Source organism: Elgaria multicarinata, chromosome 11 (genome assembly GCF_023053635.1).
Source record: "Elgaria multicarinata webbii isolate HBS135686 ecotype San Diego chromosome 11, rElgMul1.1.pri, whole genome shotgun sequence".
Classification (NCBI taxonomy): domain Eukaryota; kingdom Metazoa; phylum Chordata; class Lepidosauria; order Squamata; family Anguidae; genus Elgaria; species Elgaria multicarinata.
The window spans coordinates 8,285,591-8,300,807 of NC_086181.1; the positions used below are offsets into that span (position 1 = coordinate 8,285,591).

Consider the following 15,217-nt stretch of genomic DNA (forward strand, 5'->3'; position numbering starts at 1 on the left):
TGAAATTGGGGCGGTGGCCATTATTCCAGATTAATTAATCTGGATTAAAATGATTATGTGTTCTTTTGCGATGTGGCAGCAAACTGACAACCCATCTAGCGAAAGAGAAAAGAAAAAAAAGTGATAGTTCTAGATGAGGAATTCCATCTGTTCACAGATTTAAAAAATGTTTATAAAATGCATTTTGAAAGTGCTCATCAGAATTTGCACTGATTAACAGGCAATTTATTTGTATGCTAGTAACAAGTCTCCGTTTAGATGTGCAGGAACCAAAAGGAACTTTATTAGGCAGCAACAGAAACACCATACAGAAAGGTAAAAGCAAGAAGAGCAAAGTCAAATCATCTAGCCATCATATGGCCCTCAGCCACCTGGAATACGTGCTCAAGAAGCTACTGCGAGTGATTTTGAAATAGTAAAATTGTCATCTGTTGCGGACAGTGATTGCCCATCCCAAGTCTTGCGCCGTTTTCATTCATTCCTGCTTGGAGCGGAGGGAGCTTTTCAGAGCCTCTTGGGATCACCCGGTTTGTCTGCAACAAAACAAAACAAGGAAGACAAGAAAAAAGATTGGACCCAGGTTACACAAGGCGTAGTGCCTCAGGGCTCCTCCACTTGCAGAAGGAACTGCTAAATACAGTCCTTCTTTCACCCTCCTGGAACCTCCTCCCTTTGTCCTCAGAAAGGGAGGGGAGGGGCTTAACAAGTACTCAGCTCCTCCTCCTGCTCAGCCTTGCCTCCTGTGCTGCCTGTTCTTCGGCCTCCCACCCAGCAACCAGCACAACTAGAACTCTAATGAGAGTTCTCTTCCTTCTCATGAGAACTAGACTTCCTGTAGGCAGGTGTGCATCCACATCGCCATGACAACAGGAGGGCAGCCCACCCTGTCACTCACTTGTGGCTCTGAAGGAATGTGCTTCCTGAACCACTATGGATGTTTTATTTCTCTCGCCACCCCAGATGTTGTCAGGGAATCAGCATCTGGGTTGGACCCATATGGGCCAAGAGGGCACAATCCCAGACACCCATCTACCTGGAATACCCATAGCTCCTTGATTGTCATCTTCTAACTCCAAGCACAACCCAAATTATTTAGTTATTTAGGACACAATCCGATGCATGTCCTACATGCTGGGAGTTGTAGGACTTTTCTAAATGTGCAAAAAATTGCACCCTCAGCGCATTTCTATTCTACCTTTCTTCCACTATGAACCTCCAGGTGGTAGATTCAGGGAGGTTTGCAGCAGGCTGTCTCCCTCGGAATTGACCAGCCCGAAACTTGCCTAGCTTCAGCAAGGTAGCTGCATCATGTGCCTTCAGACCATGCCCTGGAACCTGTAGTAAATGCTCCCTCTGATCACCTTTCCTCCACCACACCACAAAACAATGAAGCCTTACCAGTAGTCCCTGAACCAGTTCCTGCGAAGCTGTGGGCAAGGCAGGGGGAAGAGAAGAACAGGATAGCATTATTGTCAACTTCAGAACAAACAAACACACTTTGATTTTTTTTTTAATCAAATGACTTGGGGCTGTTTTTCTAAAGCAAGTTACCAAGAACATGTGACCTTATTATAGCGTTCTCCAACCTCTGCCCACCAGATATAATGGACAGCAACTCCCATAGTCCCCTGCTAGTTGGGGATACTGGGAGTTGCCATCCAACACATCCGGAGGGCATCAAGTTGGGGAAGGCTGCTTTACTGGGTATTGTAAAACAGAGTTCTGCTTATATTTCAGGCTTGCACTACATGTGACAGTGACACTAGGGGCTCCGTCACACCAGCGATTTATCACACACTCCCCCTGCCTGCTATGCAGTTTTGCACCCACATGACGTTGTCCACATCCTGCACTCATTTCAGCTATTATCCTTCATGCTTCATTTCTTTTTGGAGCACAGAAAGTCTGGATTATGTTCCCTCCCTGCAAAATAAAATGCTCTCCTTCCTCCTGTGTATTTCTGTGGTTGCGTTCTATCGACCATTCCGTCCTTTGTTGGGGGCGTGTGTGTCTAAGAGGAGGGTGGTGACATTCTCCATGCAACAATGAAGGGGGAGGGAGAGAGGTCCTATTTAACTCTATGTTCTTACTCCTGAGTAGGCATGACCAGGGGTACATTTTCATCTTAAAAGGAATGTGGGTGCCCCCTCCTTGTCTGCAGCTCTCTCATTTTAAAGATAAAGAAATCAAAGTTGGCACAGTGATAGCTCTTAAGGAGGGCTTTCAGCATGCCAAGTTTGAATCATATTGGTTCATCCCTTGATGTTTTATGAATTTTTTAAATTTCCACCCTTCAACCCATTTTCCTGGTAGTTCTGAAGTGCGAAGGATCGATCTTCCATTCCTTTGAAGCTGTGCATCTTCAAGTTCATAAACTACAGATCTGCTGATTCCCTTACTCAAGAGTAAATCCCACTGATTTCAACTGTATTTACATCCAATTCAAACTAAAATCCCATGCATGCTTACCTTTGAGTAAACTACATTTTAGTAAGTCTGTCTTTGTTCAATGGGGTTTACTCAAAGGTAAGCATGCATGGGATTTTAGTATGAATTGGATGTAAATGTAGTTTAAATCAATGGGATTTAAACAACCCTGCAACCCTTTCCAGGTTGAGGCGTTCAACTACCACCAACCAATGAAGCATAGGGGGAGGTGCAAAGGAGATCTGAGAGTGCATCTCAATGGAACAACAGCAATACACTTGTGTGCAGGAGAGACGAGGTGTAAAGATGAATGAAACATAAAAGCGCAAAGGTGTAAGTGAACCACCCAGAGAGCTTCGGCTATTGGGCGGTATAGAAATGCAATAAATAAATAAATAATAAGTGATCAGGCTTTTCCGCGCTATGGAAATGAAGGCGGATAATTTGAGGGCGAATGTATAGGTGTGGCGGAGCCCTGAGTCTGGTACTTGTTTTCCGCAAGGGCACTTAAAAAATAACAACACTCAAAAGCAGCTGTGGGAAGCTGTGATCTGGAGTTGAAATTCATGGAGAGGGGAGGGGGGGTTCTATCTCTTGTTATGCAATCACACACACCCCTCCCCAAAGAACTGCTTTGACGATTTCCATTGGAGGTGAAAAGGAAGGTTGGAGGCAGGCAGTTTTTAAAATGAAGAACACCCTGCAGGGAGAGAGATGTTTTCCTTCCCTCCACTTCAGTGAACTTTTTGTCCAGATTGCAACTTCCTACTCTTAGCAGAAGTGGCTAAATAAAGCAATTGAACCCAGATAGTGTAGGGCTTGGCAAACTTTACTACTGAGTCCTAAACAGAGAGTTCCCTGTCTAAGTGGCCAGAAGCATAAAACAGCAGAGCAAATCAGGCTAAGCTTCTAACAGAAGAATACCATCTCTACTACTGCTGCTGAACATCATGCTAGTCTTTTTATTAGAGGTGTGCACGGACCCCCCACTCCGCTTCACTTTAAGATCTGCCATTTTCGGATCGGCCCGCTCCGCCCCGCCCCCACTCCGCCTGTGCCCACTACGCTCCGCTCGGAGCTCCGGATCCGGATCGGAGCTCTGGTCCCCCCCCATAGGGGGGGTTACCGGGCCCTGCCGCCATCGCCACCCATGCGGCGACGGCGGCAGAGCCCGGTAAGGAGGAGGGGGGCCTTACCTGCCTCCGTCCGTGGTCCGTCGCCGTCTTCAATTGAGCCCGTGGTTCCACCAGGAAGTCTGGGCAGCAAGTGCGGCCCAGACTTCCTGCTGGAACCACGGGTTCAATTGGAGACGCTGACGGACCGCGGACGGAGGCAGGTAAGGGAGAGGAGGGCGGGGGGGGTTACCGGGCCCTGCCGCCATCGCCGCCCATGCGGCGACGGCGGCAGAGCCCGGTAAGGGACCAAGGGGGAGGGGGCCTTACCTGCCTCCGTCCGCGGTCCGTCGCCGTCTTCAATTGAGCCCGCGGTTCCACCATGAAGTCTGGGCCGCAAGTGCGGCCCAGACTTCCTGCTGGAACCACGGGCTCAATTGGAGACGCTGACAGACTGCGGACGGAGGCAGGTAAGGGAGAGGAGGGCAGGGGGCATTACCGGGCCCTGCTGCCGTCGCCGCATGGGCGACAGCGACAGCGGCAGGGCCCGGTAAACCCCACTTAACTTTCCGGCGGAGCTCCGGATCGAGGTGAAAGATCCACCTTCACCTCGATCCTCTTCGCCACGCTCCGCCGGCCCCCCAATCCTCTTCGCCTCCGCCTTAAGGGCAGGCGAAGCCCCCCGCTCTGCTACTGCTTCTCCGGTCCGATTAGAAGCGGAGCACATCCCTACTTTTTATGCACAAGAAATACTGGCCAAAAGGAAACATACTTGAATCCACCTGGCTGCAAGTCAACGTTCCTCCCCTTTGTGACCTAACAATGGTTATTCAGGTGTCACCGGGACATGGTGAAGAAATATTTATCTCCTGTTGTTTAGTATCCAGAGTCTTGCAGTCAATAAGAGTTATTATTGCAGTCAATAAGAGAATAATAATAATAACAACATGAGGTCATAGTAGACCTGTAAGACAACCTACTATTGGTCTTGGCCTTCCAAGAGCTGGCGGTAGGTCGCAATCTCCTGCTCCAGGCGGGACTTGATGTCCATCAGCATCTTGTAGTCGCTGTTCTGACGCTCCATGTCTGATCGCACCTCTATCAGTTGTGCTTCAATGTTGCTGATTAAGCCCTGGATCTGACACAACTGAGCGCTATAGCGACCCTCTGTGTCCGCCAGGCTGCCTTCCAGGGCGGCTTTCTGAGAAGACAATGACATGGATGAGAACGGGGCTTTAAAGCCAGTCACCAAAGTACAGGTGTCATCTTTACAGAAAGATAAAAAGGGTTAGGGATCTGTGTTAGGGAACAGAAATTCAGAGTAAAATGGACATATTTACAGAGTTTGATACAGATTTAATCATCCATGGAGTAGACCCATGGAAATGGGTCATGTGCAGGTTTGAGAAGTGTGAATTTGAGAAGTTTGCATTAAAACGAGACACTAGTTTCTCACTTATCCCTAGCTTTGCCCTAACGTTAAGCAATGACCCACAAATTCAGAACAAGCCTATATAATAATTATACAGAAATAATTAAGAAATGCATATCACTATATTCCAGTGTTCTTAGCTTTATCAAATTATAGTGGGAGACATTTGAGGGGGAAATGTGTGTGTGTGTGTGTGTGTGTGTGTGTGTATGTGTGTGTGTATGTGTGTGTGTGCGTGTGGAGTTCAAAGGTTTCCACATCACTAGGCATTAGACAGGTGGCCTATTTCACAGAGAGAGGGTGGGGTGGGGAGAGAGATCAAATCCATTTAGGAGTTATTTATTTCAGTACTCAGACATCTCACTTAATCCACCCCTGATCCACGTACCATGCTGAGCTGAGACTGCAGCTCAATCTCCAAGCCCTGGAGGGTGCGTCTCAGGTCTGTGATCTCAGTCTTGCTGCTCTCAATCTGTACCGTGCTGACGGCAACTTCTTGGTTCAGTTCTTCAATCTGTATTTTTTAAAAGAGGACAAGGCATCAGTAAACAGAAGTATGATTTTGCATGGGATATGAGCGAGTGGGCACCTGCCCAGTTTTCTCTTGCTGAATTGTTTGTTTCTTTTTAAGCCCTCTCCTTCCTTTCTCTCACCTTGCTAGTAAACAAAGCTTCAGCATCCCTCCTGTTCTTATCAGCCAGCAATTCATACTGCTCTCTCATATCAGCCAGGATCTTGGTGAGGTCAATGCCTGGAGCAGAGTCAATTTCAACGCTCACTTGGCCACTCAGTTGCCCAGACAGAGCACTCATTTCCTGTAAAACAGACAAAAGCACAGACATGAATTGAGGACGTGTTTACATAGTAACAATCCACAGCATTTATCTTTTATCTAGATATAAACAAGCTATCCCAAGCTTGCTTTGTATCAACTCAGAAATTATTTGAGGTCTTCTGCAAAAAAAATAAAAACATAAAAAAGGAAAGAACCTGGATATTGTTTTTCCAAACCAATTGGAAGGGTCTTAGGAAAACTATCCTCCTTTCTCCTCCTTTCTCCCTATTCCCAAAGCCACCCCTCATCACTTGGCAGCTACAGTGTAGTCACTAGGTGATACTAGACTAAGGCCTTAGCTAGACCTAAGGTTTATCCTGGCATTGTCCCGGGGTCATGTGCCTGCTCCCGGGATATCCTGTGTGTCATTTACATGAACAGGGATGACCCCGGGACGATCCCTTCCAACTCTGCTATTCTATGATTCTATGATTCTTAAGCTCCCATCAATTCTGATCATTGTCATGATGGGAGTTGGAATCCAACAATAACTGGAAGGTGACAGTTTGCCCATCCTTTATAATACATTAAATTGAAGGCCTTACTAACAATGCTTTGAATATGTGAGTCATTTCTAAAGAAATAAGTCATTTCTAAAGAAAGCACCAATCCTATTAATTTATCTCACTAGATGCCATAAATGTCACTGTATAGAAAAATCATCTTGCATAAAAAGTCCCCCCCACACACACACACTTATCCTTCTAACATCTGGCAAGCTGAAACTACTGAGGTCTTTCAGGTAATTTTGGAATGTTTAAAAAAGGCTGTAGAACTCTTCCTGAATACCCCCGGCTGTTGCCATGTTTCAAAACATTGGGTTGAATCCAGATTTCATCATACTTGCAGTAGACCCATTGAAACCAATGAGATGTAAGTTAGACATGGCTAATTTAAGTCACACTGATTTCAATGGGTCTTCAATGGATGCAATAAGCCTGGATCCAACTCACTGAACACTATCTTTCTTTACCTCCTCATGGTTCTTCTTAAGGTAGGCCAGTTCCTCCTTCAGACTTTCAGTTTGCAACTCCAGATCAGTTCTAGCCAAGGTCAGCTCATCCAGGACTCTGCGTAGGCCATTGATGTCAGCCTCAACACTCATGCGCAAGGCCTGCTCAGTCTCAAACCTTTTAAAAGAAATCAACACCAGCAAATTATTAGGAAGGGCTAAAACCTACTGGGTCCAGTTTAATATTTTCATTAAGATACAGACTACAGAGCCAGGAAAATTAAAGCTCCATCCGACGAGCGTTTTACTGCATGCTCATTACTGGGCTCTCACGGATTGCTCACATGACGTCGTCTGCCTCTCGCGCATCTTCCGCCCCTTCTGGCCTTTGTTGCGCTGCAACCCCCGCCCACCGACCCCAGAAAAGGTCCAGTTGCTGACTGAATAGGCTAATTACTACCGGACTGAATGGGCCTAATTACTTCCTGTTTTAAGCGACTTCGGAGTGACGACACAGAAGCAACGGGAGCTGGGCATCTCGACCTAGATGTGACAGGGCTTTTAGTCAACTTGCTCCATGATCTTGGGCATAATTACTCAAGAGTTCCCCAAGGTAGGAATATGCCCATTTGGCTTGTTTAAATTTCCCACAACTCTAAGTGTTATCTCTATTTCAGCTTTCTGAGGGCCCTTTGGGCAAGACACCCTCTGTGCCCCCCTCCTACAGTGAGTCTACCACCTCAATGCCCTCGTCAACCTCAACACTCAACCTCTTTCTGGTTATTGCTACTACTTCCTTGCATGACAGGCAGAGAGCCAGAGAGCAAGTAGACCATGGCATCTAAAGCTTCTGCTTCTCACCTTGACCGTTGTCTGGGCCAGATCTAGTGGCAGGTGAATAAGCAGGTTGCATTGGTGAAGAAGAGGAGCAACTCCAGGGTCTCTTTTCAGTGGGGCCCTGCTGGAGTGCGGGTCCTTGGCAGGTGCCCGGCCATGCCTACTCTTGACGCCAGCCATGCGCTATGCTCTTATACCAAGATTGTGAAACAGTAATTGACACATTTCCAACTGTAGAAACACTTACCATGCAGTTATACTTGCTTATATGAGAGTAGTCAGTACAATAAAGGTATCTGGATACAGGAGACTGGCATGTTGTTGTTCATATGGCTATTTGCATTTTAATAAGTGGCAGGGATGCCAGAGGGGTGATTCCTTCTGATCAACGTTTTTGCCACATTCCTGAATCCCCCTTTTTTTTACCACTAGCCTTGACAATTTGAGGATGGTTATATGCCCAAATCTTTTGTCCCCCATTCTCTGTCCATGGAAAGTGTACTTACTTGGTTTTGAAGTCATCAGCCGCCAGCCTGGCATTGTCAACCTGCAGGACAATTTTATTGTTTTCAATTGTAGCAGCAAGGATCTGTAAGAGAAGAGGCAAGACATGTGTTGGGTCCTTTGCTTTCAGATGTATCACATCTTTTCTTTTTAACCAGTTGGGAGGGAGCATGCTATCTAAATGGCGACATAAATAGAAAGTCATGTTGTTGTCGGGACCAAATGATCTTCTTCAGGGTGCTCTCATTGTGCATCAATATTACTCATGACCTGTCTTAGAATCATTGGTTCATGTCTTCACCCATGCCCAAATCATCAACTCATACGGGATTTGATTCAGACTTTGCCATACTTAGAGAGACACATTGAAATCAATTGGACCTAAGTTAGTTGGGACTAATTTAAGTTCCATTTGGTTGGATCTGGACTTAGCTATAGTTAGAATAGACCCATTGAAATCAATGGGACTTGTTAGTCATGAGAATGGGCCTATTCTAAGCATGACTAAGTCTGGATCCAACCCATTGTCTTCAGTCGCTTTGCTCTAACTATGGCTAAGACTGGATCCAACTCACTGATTTTGCCCTAATGTGGTCATGTGACCAGGCCGTTGTTTCCTGTTAGAATAACATTCAGTGTGAATGGCCAGATGCTGTCTTCCTGTTCAGATAGCACTGTGCAAATGGCAAATGGATCATCTACATGAATTCATGACTAGCTGATATAACCGGCATTGCCCAGGACACATTTATTTGACAAATAAAATATATCTCTGCAACTTATTCATCTTTAAGGAGGGGATGGTGGGGGAGAAAGAGCCCCGGAGAACCCCTCCACAGTATCCCAGCAACCAAGCTGCCCCTATATGCAGTGCCCAGGGCCCTCGCCAGCTGTTGCTCCTGCTCATCCTCCTCCTCCTCACTGTCCTCTTCCTGCTGCTGCTGTTGCTCAGCCTCCTGGCTGAGCCCTATTCTCCACTGTGGGCTCGCTCAGAGTGGCGACAACTTCATCGGCATACAGCCAGAAGCACAGACCCCGGCACCCATTGCCTTGGTGACAGAGGGAGGTGTGCCATGGGTGCCCATTTTCAAATGCTGTGCTGACGCAGCAAACAAGATGTTTCTGAGCATGTGCAGAGTGCCTCTTCTCCCTATGTTCCTCTTAAGGGCCAAGGCTGCATGCACGCTTCTCTGTTCGGGTTGGAGGCAGATTCTAAGAAAACAGGTATATCCAGACGTGGTGCCTTGATGTGGAATTGGGTTGACTGCTTGAGAGACTTGCTTGTGAAAGGCATGTAGCATCCACCTGCCCACGCACTCACAATGGCCACCAAAGCTGAGATTTGTAGGTGTCAGCCTATGATTTTTTAATATATTCTTTAAAAATACTTTAAACTGAAAAAATGTGCTTTTAGATTTTTCTGGTACATTGTACAGCTAGATCTATCAGTGTTCCAAATTTCAAGTTTCTAACTCATCTGGAAGTTGGTAAACATTTCCAGACACACAAATCGGCACACATACTTTCAGCTTTATAGGTAGAGATGAGCACAGACTACTATAAACCATCCATGAATTGAATGATAGTGTGTGACATGTTGCAATCTGAAGGTTATAAATAAATAAAAATAATGGATCATGTATGTTCACTATAAACATGTTTGGATTTGTTTGTACGGTCCTGGTTCTTCAGGCTATCTCTACAAGATAAATAATGACCCATCTGTCACTGAGTGGATGAAATTACTCTGGAATAAGATCAACTCTCTGGGCTTATGCCCAGGGTCTCTATTAATGATGGAAGCAAAACAGGCCAAAATTCTTCTGTCTCAAAGGGTCAGGGACTGTGACCTACAAGTTTTAAGATCTGCAGTGGATAGAACTTGCTCATCTCTGTTCTTAGGCATAAACCCGAGTTACAGAATGGCAGAAGCGAAATATTTTTCAATGCTTAACATCCTCAAATATTGGCGTGCACTAACTCTGGCAAGATTTAATGTCCTGCCATCTACTCTGTTATAGGGGAGGTTTCAGAAAATCACTTTTCCTGATCGCTTATGCCCATGTGAAGCAATGAAATTGAATCAGTTATCCACATTCTACTCTGTTGCTCATTTTATACAGATTAGAAATTAATGCACTCCTTCATTGTTTCAGGGCCACAGAGGACATAGAAACAATCAAGGCTTTTGCTAAATTCTTTCTGAATACTATGAAAATAAGGTCTCTCCAGAATTGATTTTGTTTCATATTTCTCAAATCTGTATGTAATTTCTTCCTACAATTTAATATGTGTAAAGTCTGGTCAGTGACCATAATAAAGTTGTTGATGATAAACATTGTGTAAGATCTGCAAGAGGTGCTAAGATGTAGGCTAAAAGTCTGCTAATCTTTACCAAGAGGTATCCATGCAAATGCATTCCTGTTCCATTTCACCTATTCTACACTTTCACCCTGCTTTCCAGGTCTTCGTTTTGATGCATACTGGCTGAGAGTAAGTCCTTTATTGACCTCACTTTTTATGGACTGCAATATATTATTTTGCAGTCCATTGCTTATGTTTTAAATGCCTTGGGGAACTAAGACAATAGCCTTGGAGTGCCACCATTTCCATCAACACACCCTGAATATGAGGTTTGTTTTATCTAACAGTTTCTCTAGGTCCCCTTTTGCCCAGCGAACCTACTACTGAGAAGCAGACGCCACCCTACATAAAAACTAGACGTGCAATAAAATATCAACAGGACCCAAATCCCATAAAAGCACAGATCATAAAATATGTTAAATAATTGAGCAGCAATAAACAATCAGCCCTTAAAAGGTGTTGAGGTTATAAGATGGGGGCTAGATCCAAGAAATGAAAATCTAATACATGTGGTTAACCTCAAGCAACAAGTAGGCCTGGGGTTACAGCTGTCATCCAGCCTATGGAATTTGTTCCATCCGGTAACCAATGCTGGTGTTTGAAAAACATGCACAATCCAGATTCTGCCGTGCTCCATTGCACCAGATTTACTGGGCTCTTTACCCATAACCTGCCAGGTTTTGACCTGGCTCTGCATCTGACATGCTAAATTCCTCCCTGACTCTGCTTTAGCTTGCCAGTTTCCGTCAGGCCCGGTATTTGGACAATCAAAACTGACAAGCCTCCTTGGGTGGTGGGAGTCATGAACTCCAAAACTGGTACACATTTTCTTTACAATAACTGTTTGCTTTTCTGCTGCTCTGAGTACCTTTAGGGGTAGGTGTGCTTCCTTTCTAAACAAACTAGTATTGTGTGCTGATGATTCTGTTAAGGCAAAATAAACACAGAGAGAAGATTATGGTTTATTTAGTATAGTCAACATCCAGTGTTTTCTTGTCTTCATTTTTCTTCTTAAATAATAGCTAGCTAAGCTATAGATTGTCATATATTGAAAAAAAGCCAAAGCGGTCCTGTGGAGAGAAGACGTGCTGAACTGGGAGATCCAAGTTCAAATCTCGGTTCAGTTGTGGGAAAGGCTTGGGGAGAGTTAAGATGGTGAGGGAGGAATCGGTTGGCTGACATAGTTATAATAAATCAATAAGTAGGTGATGCAATGCGCGCTACTTAGCATTTCAAAAAGAAAACGACCTACAAAAGCACATCCAGTTTATAGATGGATAGATTTTTGCCAAAAATTATAAAAGAGATTTGCACTGACAACTGTTGGGGTGCATGACACATGACACATTATACCACTTTCATAGTATTATATCCTGCTTGATGTAGATGTGTCATGGCCCCAACAATTGTCAGTGCACTTCAGTACCACCGTAAAGCAGTAGTGTGGCTCCTGCCTTTTATATACCGCTTTCATACCACTTTCATAGTGCACTGCTTGGTGTAGATGAGCCCTAAGTTCAACTTAATTTGCGTTGATCCAGCCCACTGTTAATTCTCCTTGAGTCTTAGCAGTAGGGTGGTCCATAGATCAAAGCAATTTAACACTTCCAAATGTACATTTAGATTAATCAACTAAAAAGACTTCTTGCTTAATTAGGGTGACCCTATGAAAAGGAGGACAGGGCTCCTGCATCTTTAACAGTTGTATTGAAAAGGAAATTTCAGCAGGTGTCATTTGTATATATAGGGAACCAAGCTGCAGGTGCCCTGCCCTCTTTTAAATCTGCTCACTCTAGTATAGCTCCTGCACCTTTAACTGTTGTGATGAAGAGGGAATTTCACCAGGTTCTCCATATATACAAACGACACCTGCTGAAATTCCCTTTTCTATGCAACTGTTAAAGATGCAGGAGCCCTGTCCTCCTTTTCATATGGTCACCCTAGCTTAATGATATATGTCAAATGTAGTACAAATCTTCTTAGCAAGCCCTGAAAAGACATCATTCAGTTCCAATGTTTATTGTGCATCACTTTCTAGAATTTGATCGTTGATCATTATTCCACCAAGTTCCATTAAAGGCCATCATGGATCAAAATATAGGTGAACTAGTTGCAGTGGAAATAATAGCTTCACATAGCTGCAGAGCTAAAAAATGCAGCCAAACATAAAATCTGGTAACAGGAGAACTGAAGCCAAACACAGACTCATTGCTACCGTTTTGGTGCCAGGGAGTAAGATAAATAAGGGCATAGGTTGCGTTCAATCAGATGGATAAAGGAAGAGGTTAAGAGCATAGAAAACTAAGTCAGACCATTGTCCCACCCAGCCCAGTATTATTTATTTATTTAAGCATTTTTATGCTGCCATTCAGCCAAAAAAGGCTCTCACGGCGGCTTGCAAAAGTATTTCTTGAAAAGTCCTTGCCCACAGGCTTACAATCAAAGCAATGACTGGCAGTAGCTCTCCAGGTTTCTAAACAGGAGTTTTTCTAGCCCTACATGGAGATGCCAGGAATTGAACTAGCAACCTTCTGCAAGCAAAGCAGGTGCTCTGCAGTTGAGCTACAGAGTAGCAGTGGGTATTGGGCTGGGTTGTTTTGAATGTACAAGGTGCTACTCATTTCCCAGAATGGGAAGATAACTGAATTCTCAGCCATAAGCAGGGCAAAGTGGTTTGCAAATGCAAAACCAAACAGACTTTACAAAGCCAACAACTTAAAGGACATTCAGCAAATGCATTTACCACAGGGGAGGGGATATTAAAAACAATGTATCACTAAATGAGAATTTGCATATTATTAAGTGATTAATACAGGGTATCACTTCCTGGTTGACAGGAGGTGGGGCTGTAGTGTTTACCTATTCTATAAGTTCCTTTGAGTTCTACCTTTAATGGGAAATATACTTCCTTGTTTGTCTTCACACTAATAAAGCATGCTATTATGCTCCTTTTAAATTTGTAAAACTGAAGTGCAGGGACTTGAGTACAGCCCTGGTTGGACATATACACTTTCATTGTATAAGCCTGGTTGCGATTACACCCATTTTACAGATGGGAACACTGTGAGGTTGAAACCGTCAAAGAACACCTGGTTATCTGAGTAGGGTTTTGAACCTAGGTCTGTCAGGTTAAAAGTCCACATTAGGGTGCCACCTTTCTTTCTAGCAAGGGCATATTTCACCTCCCTGTATTTGCAGGCCAGGAAATGCTTCTGGTGTCCACCCTATGCAAATCTTGAATGTCCTGGAGCTCTAATAGGAGGAAAAAAAGTTGGCAAACCAAAAGTTGGCAAACTATCATTGTCTTTTTGCACTGACCTTTTGCACCCTATGTACATTCCAAGCTCTTTCCCCAACATAGGCATAAAGAATGACATTGCTCTTCTGTACTTGCCACACTTTAGAAATGTGCCTGAGATGAACAGACAGCCCAAATCTGTGGTGTCCAAAGCCTACACATCAGGGTGTAGGGGGTCTCCTCTATACTTTTAACAATATCTGCGTGTTGAGACATGAACGCTCCCCTCTCAGGATGCAGTTTGCAAGTTTGACATCTTACCTTGTCTCGGAGGTCCTCGATGGTCTTGTAATATGGGCTATAGTCCCGGGTGGGACTCGGCCCCTGCTTCTGGTACCACTCTCGGATTTTCACCTCCAGCTCTGTGTTGGCCTCCTCCAGTGCCCGGACCTTGTCCAGGTAGCTTGCCAGGCGGTCATTCAGATTCTGCATCGTTATCTTCTCATTTCCAGAAAGGAGGCCATCGTTGGTATTGAGGTTGCCACAGAACCCACCTCCAGTGGTGCCACCGAAGCCGCTACCGAAGCCGCTACCAAAGCCGCCACCAAAGCCGCCACCAAAGCCACCACCAAAGCCACCACCAAAGCCACTGCTCAGCCCTCCGCCACATCCACTGCCTAGGCCTCCTCCAGCTGCAGAGGAGACAAACCTAGCGGAAGAGACAGAGACGCCCCGGCCACCAGATCCGCCATGCATGCTTGGAGCTCTGCCGAACCCACCACCACCGACAGAAGAGGAGGATTGCCTGTAGCTGTAACTAGCCATTATGAGGGGAGGCCTGAAGCAAGTGGCAAGACAGTTACAGTTTGTGCTCTGGATGTAGAAATGTGAGCACCTCTCCTCTCCCTCTCTCCTTTTATTTCAGCCGCTGTGGGAGTTGGCCATCAGATCTGTTGATATGCAAGTCCTTCGGAATGGACCTGCCCTAAATCCTTTGCCAGCACAGGGATTCTCCTCATAGGTCAGTCAGCATAAAGTGGGCTGTGTACTTTCCAAGAAAGTGTATGCTCTCCCCCTCTTGCCTTATCTTGCTACCCCCCTCTTCCTTTTAGAACAAAAGGGGTGATTCACAGTAGGTGGCTTTTTGCTGAAAGGCAAGACACTGGTAAAACCTAGGTGATAGTTTACTTAAGCTGTGGCTTATACCTTTGAGCACACACACCTGTCTTGACACACTGGCTCCTTTGTGGGGAGAGGTGGGGGGAAAAGAAAAACTTGTAGCAGAGAGACAGGAGATGAAGTTGGTGACAGTGAAATGGAGACCTACAGGGTAGCTAAAAGAATCTCGCCAGATAGCAATCAGCTTCATAGTAGAGCGGTGACCTGAATATCTTCAGAATGGTTCAGCTATTATCTGTTACGAAAAGGGACCCTTTTAAAACAGAAAATAAAAAGCTGCCTCAAGTAATGCTCTCAGTGTTGGCTAATATTTTAGCCAGACCAAAAAAGAAATATT

The 15,217-nt window shown here is 45.0% G+C and overlaps 1 protein-coding gene across 1 annotated transcript; it reads right to left on the bottom strand.

Annotated features, from left to right (window-relative positions):
* Positions 1 to 267: 267 nt before the first annotated feature.
* LOC134406580 (keratin, type I cytoskeletal 19-like) lies at positions 268 to 14,565 on the bottom strand. The gene is made up of 8 exons (XM_063138071.1): positions 14,023 to 14,565; positions 8,102 to 8,184; positions 6,780 to 6,936; positions 5,625 to 5,786; positions 5,360 to 5,485; positions 4,520 to 4,740; positions 1,399 to 1,427; positions 268 to 533 (listed from the first exon to the last, which is right to left on the bottom strand). Exons 1-8 carry the CDS (start codon positions 14,524 to 14,526, stop codon positions 505 to 507), a joined length of 1,311 nt encoding a protein of 436 aa, XP_062994141.1. The 5' UTR covers positions 14,527 to 14,565; the 3' UTR covers positions 268 to 504.
* Positions 14,566 to 15,217: the final 652 nt, after the last annotated feature.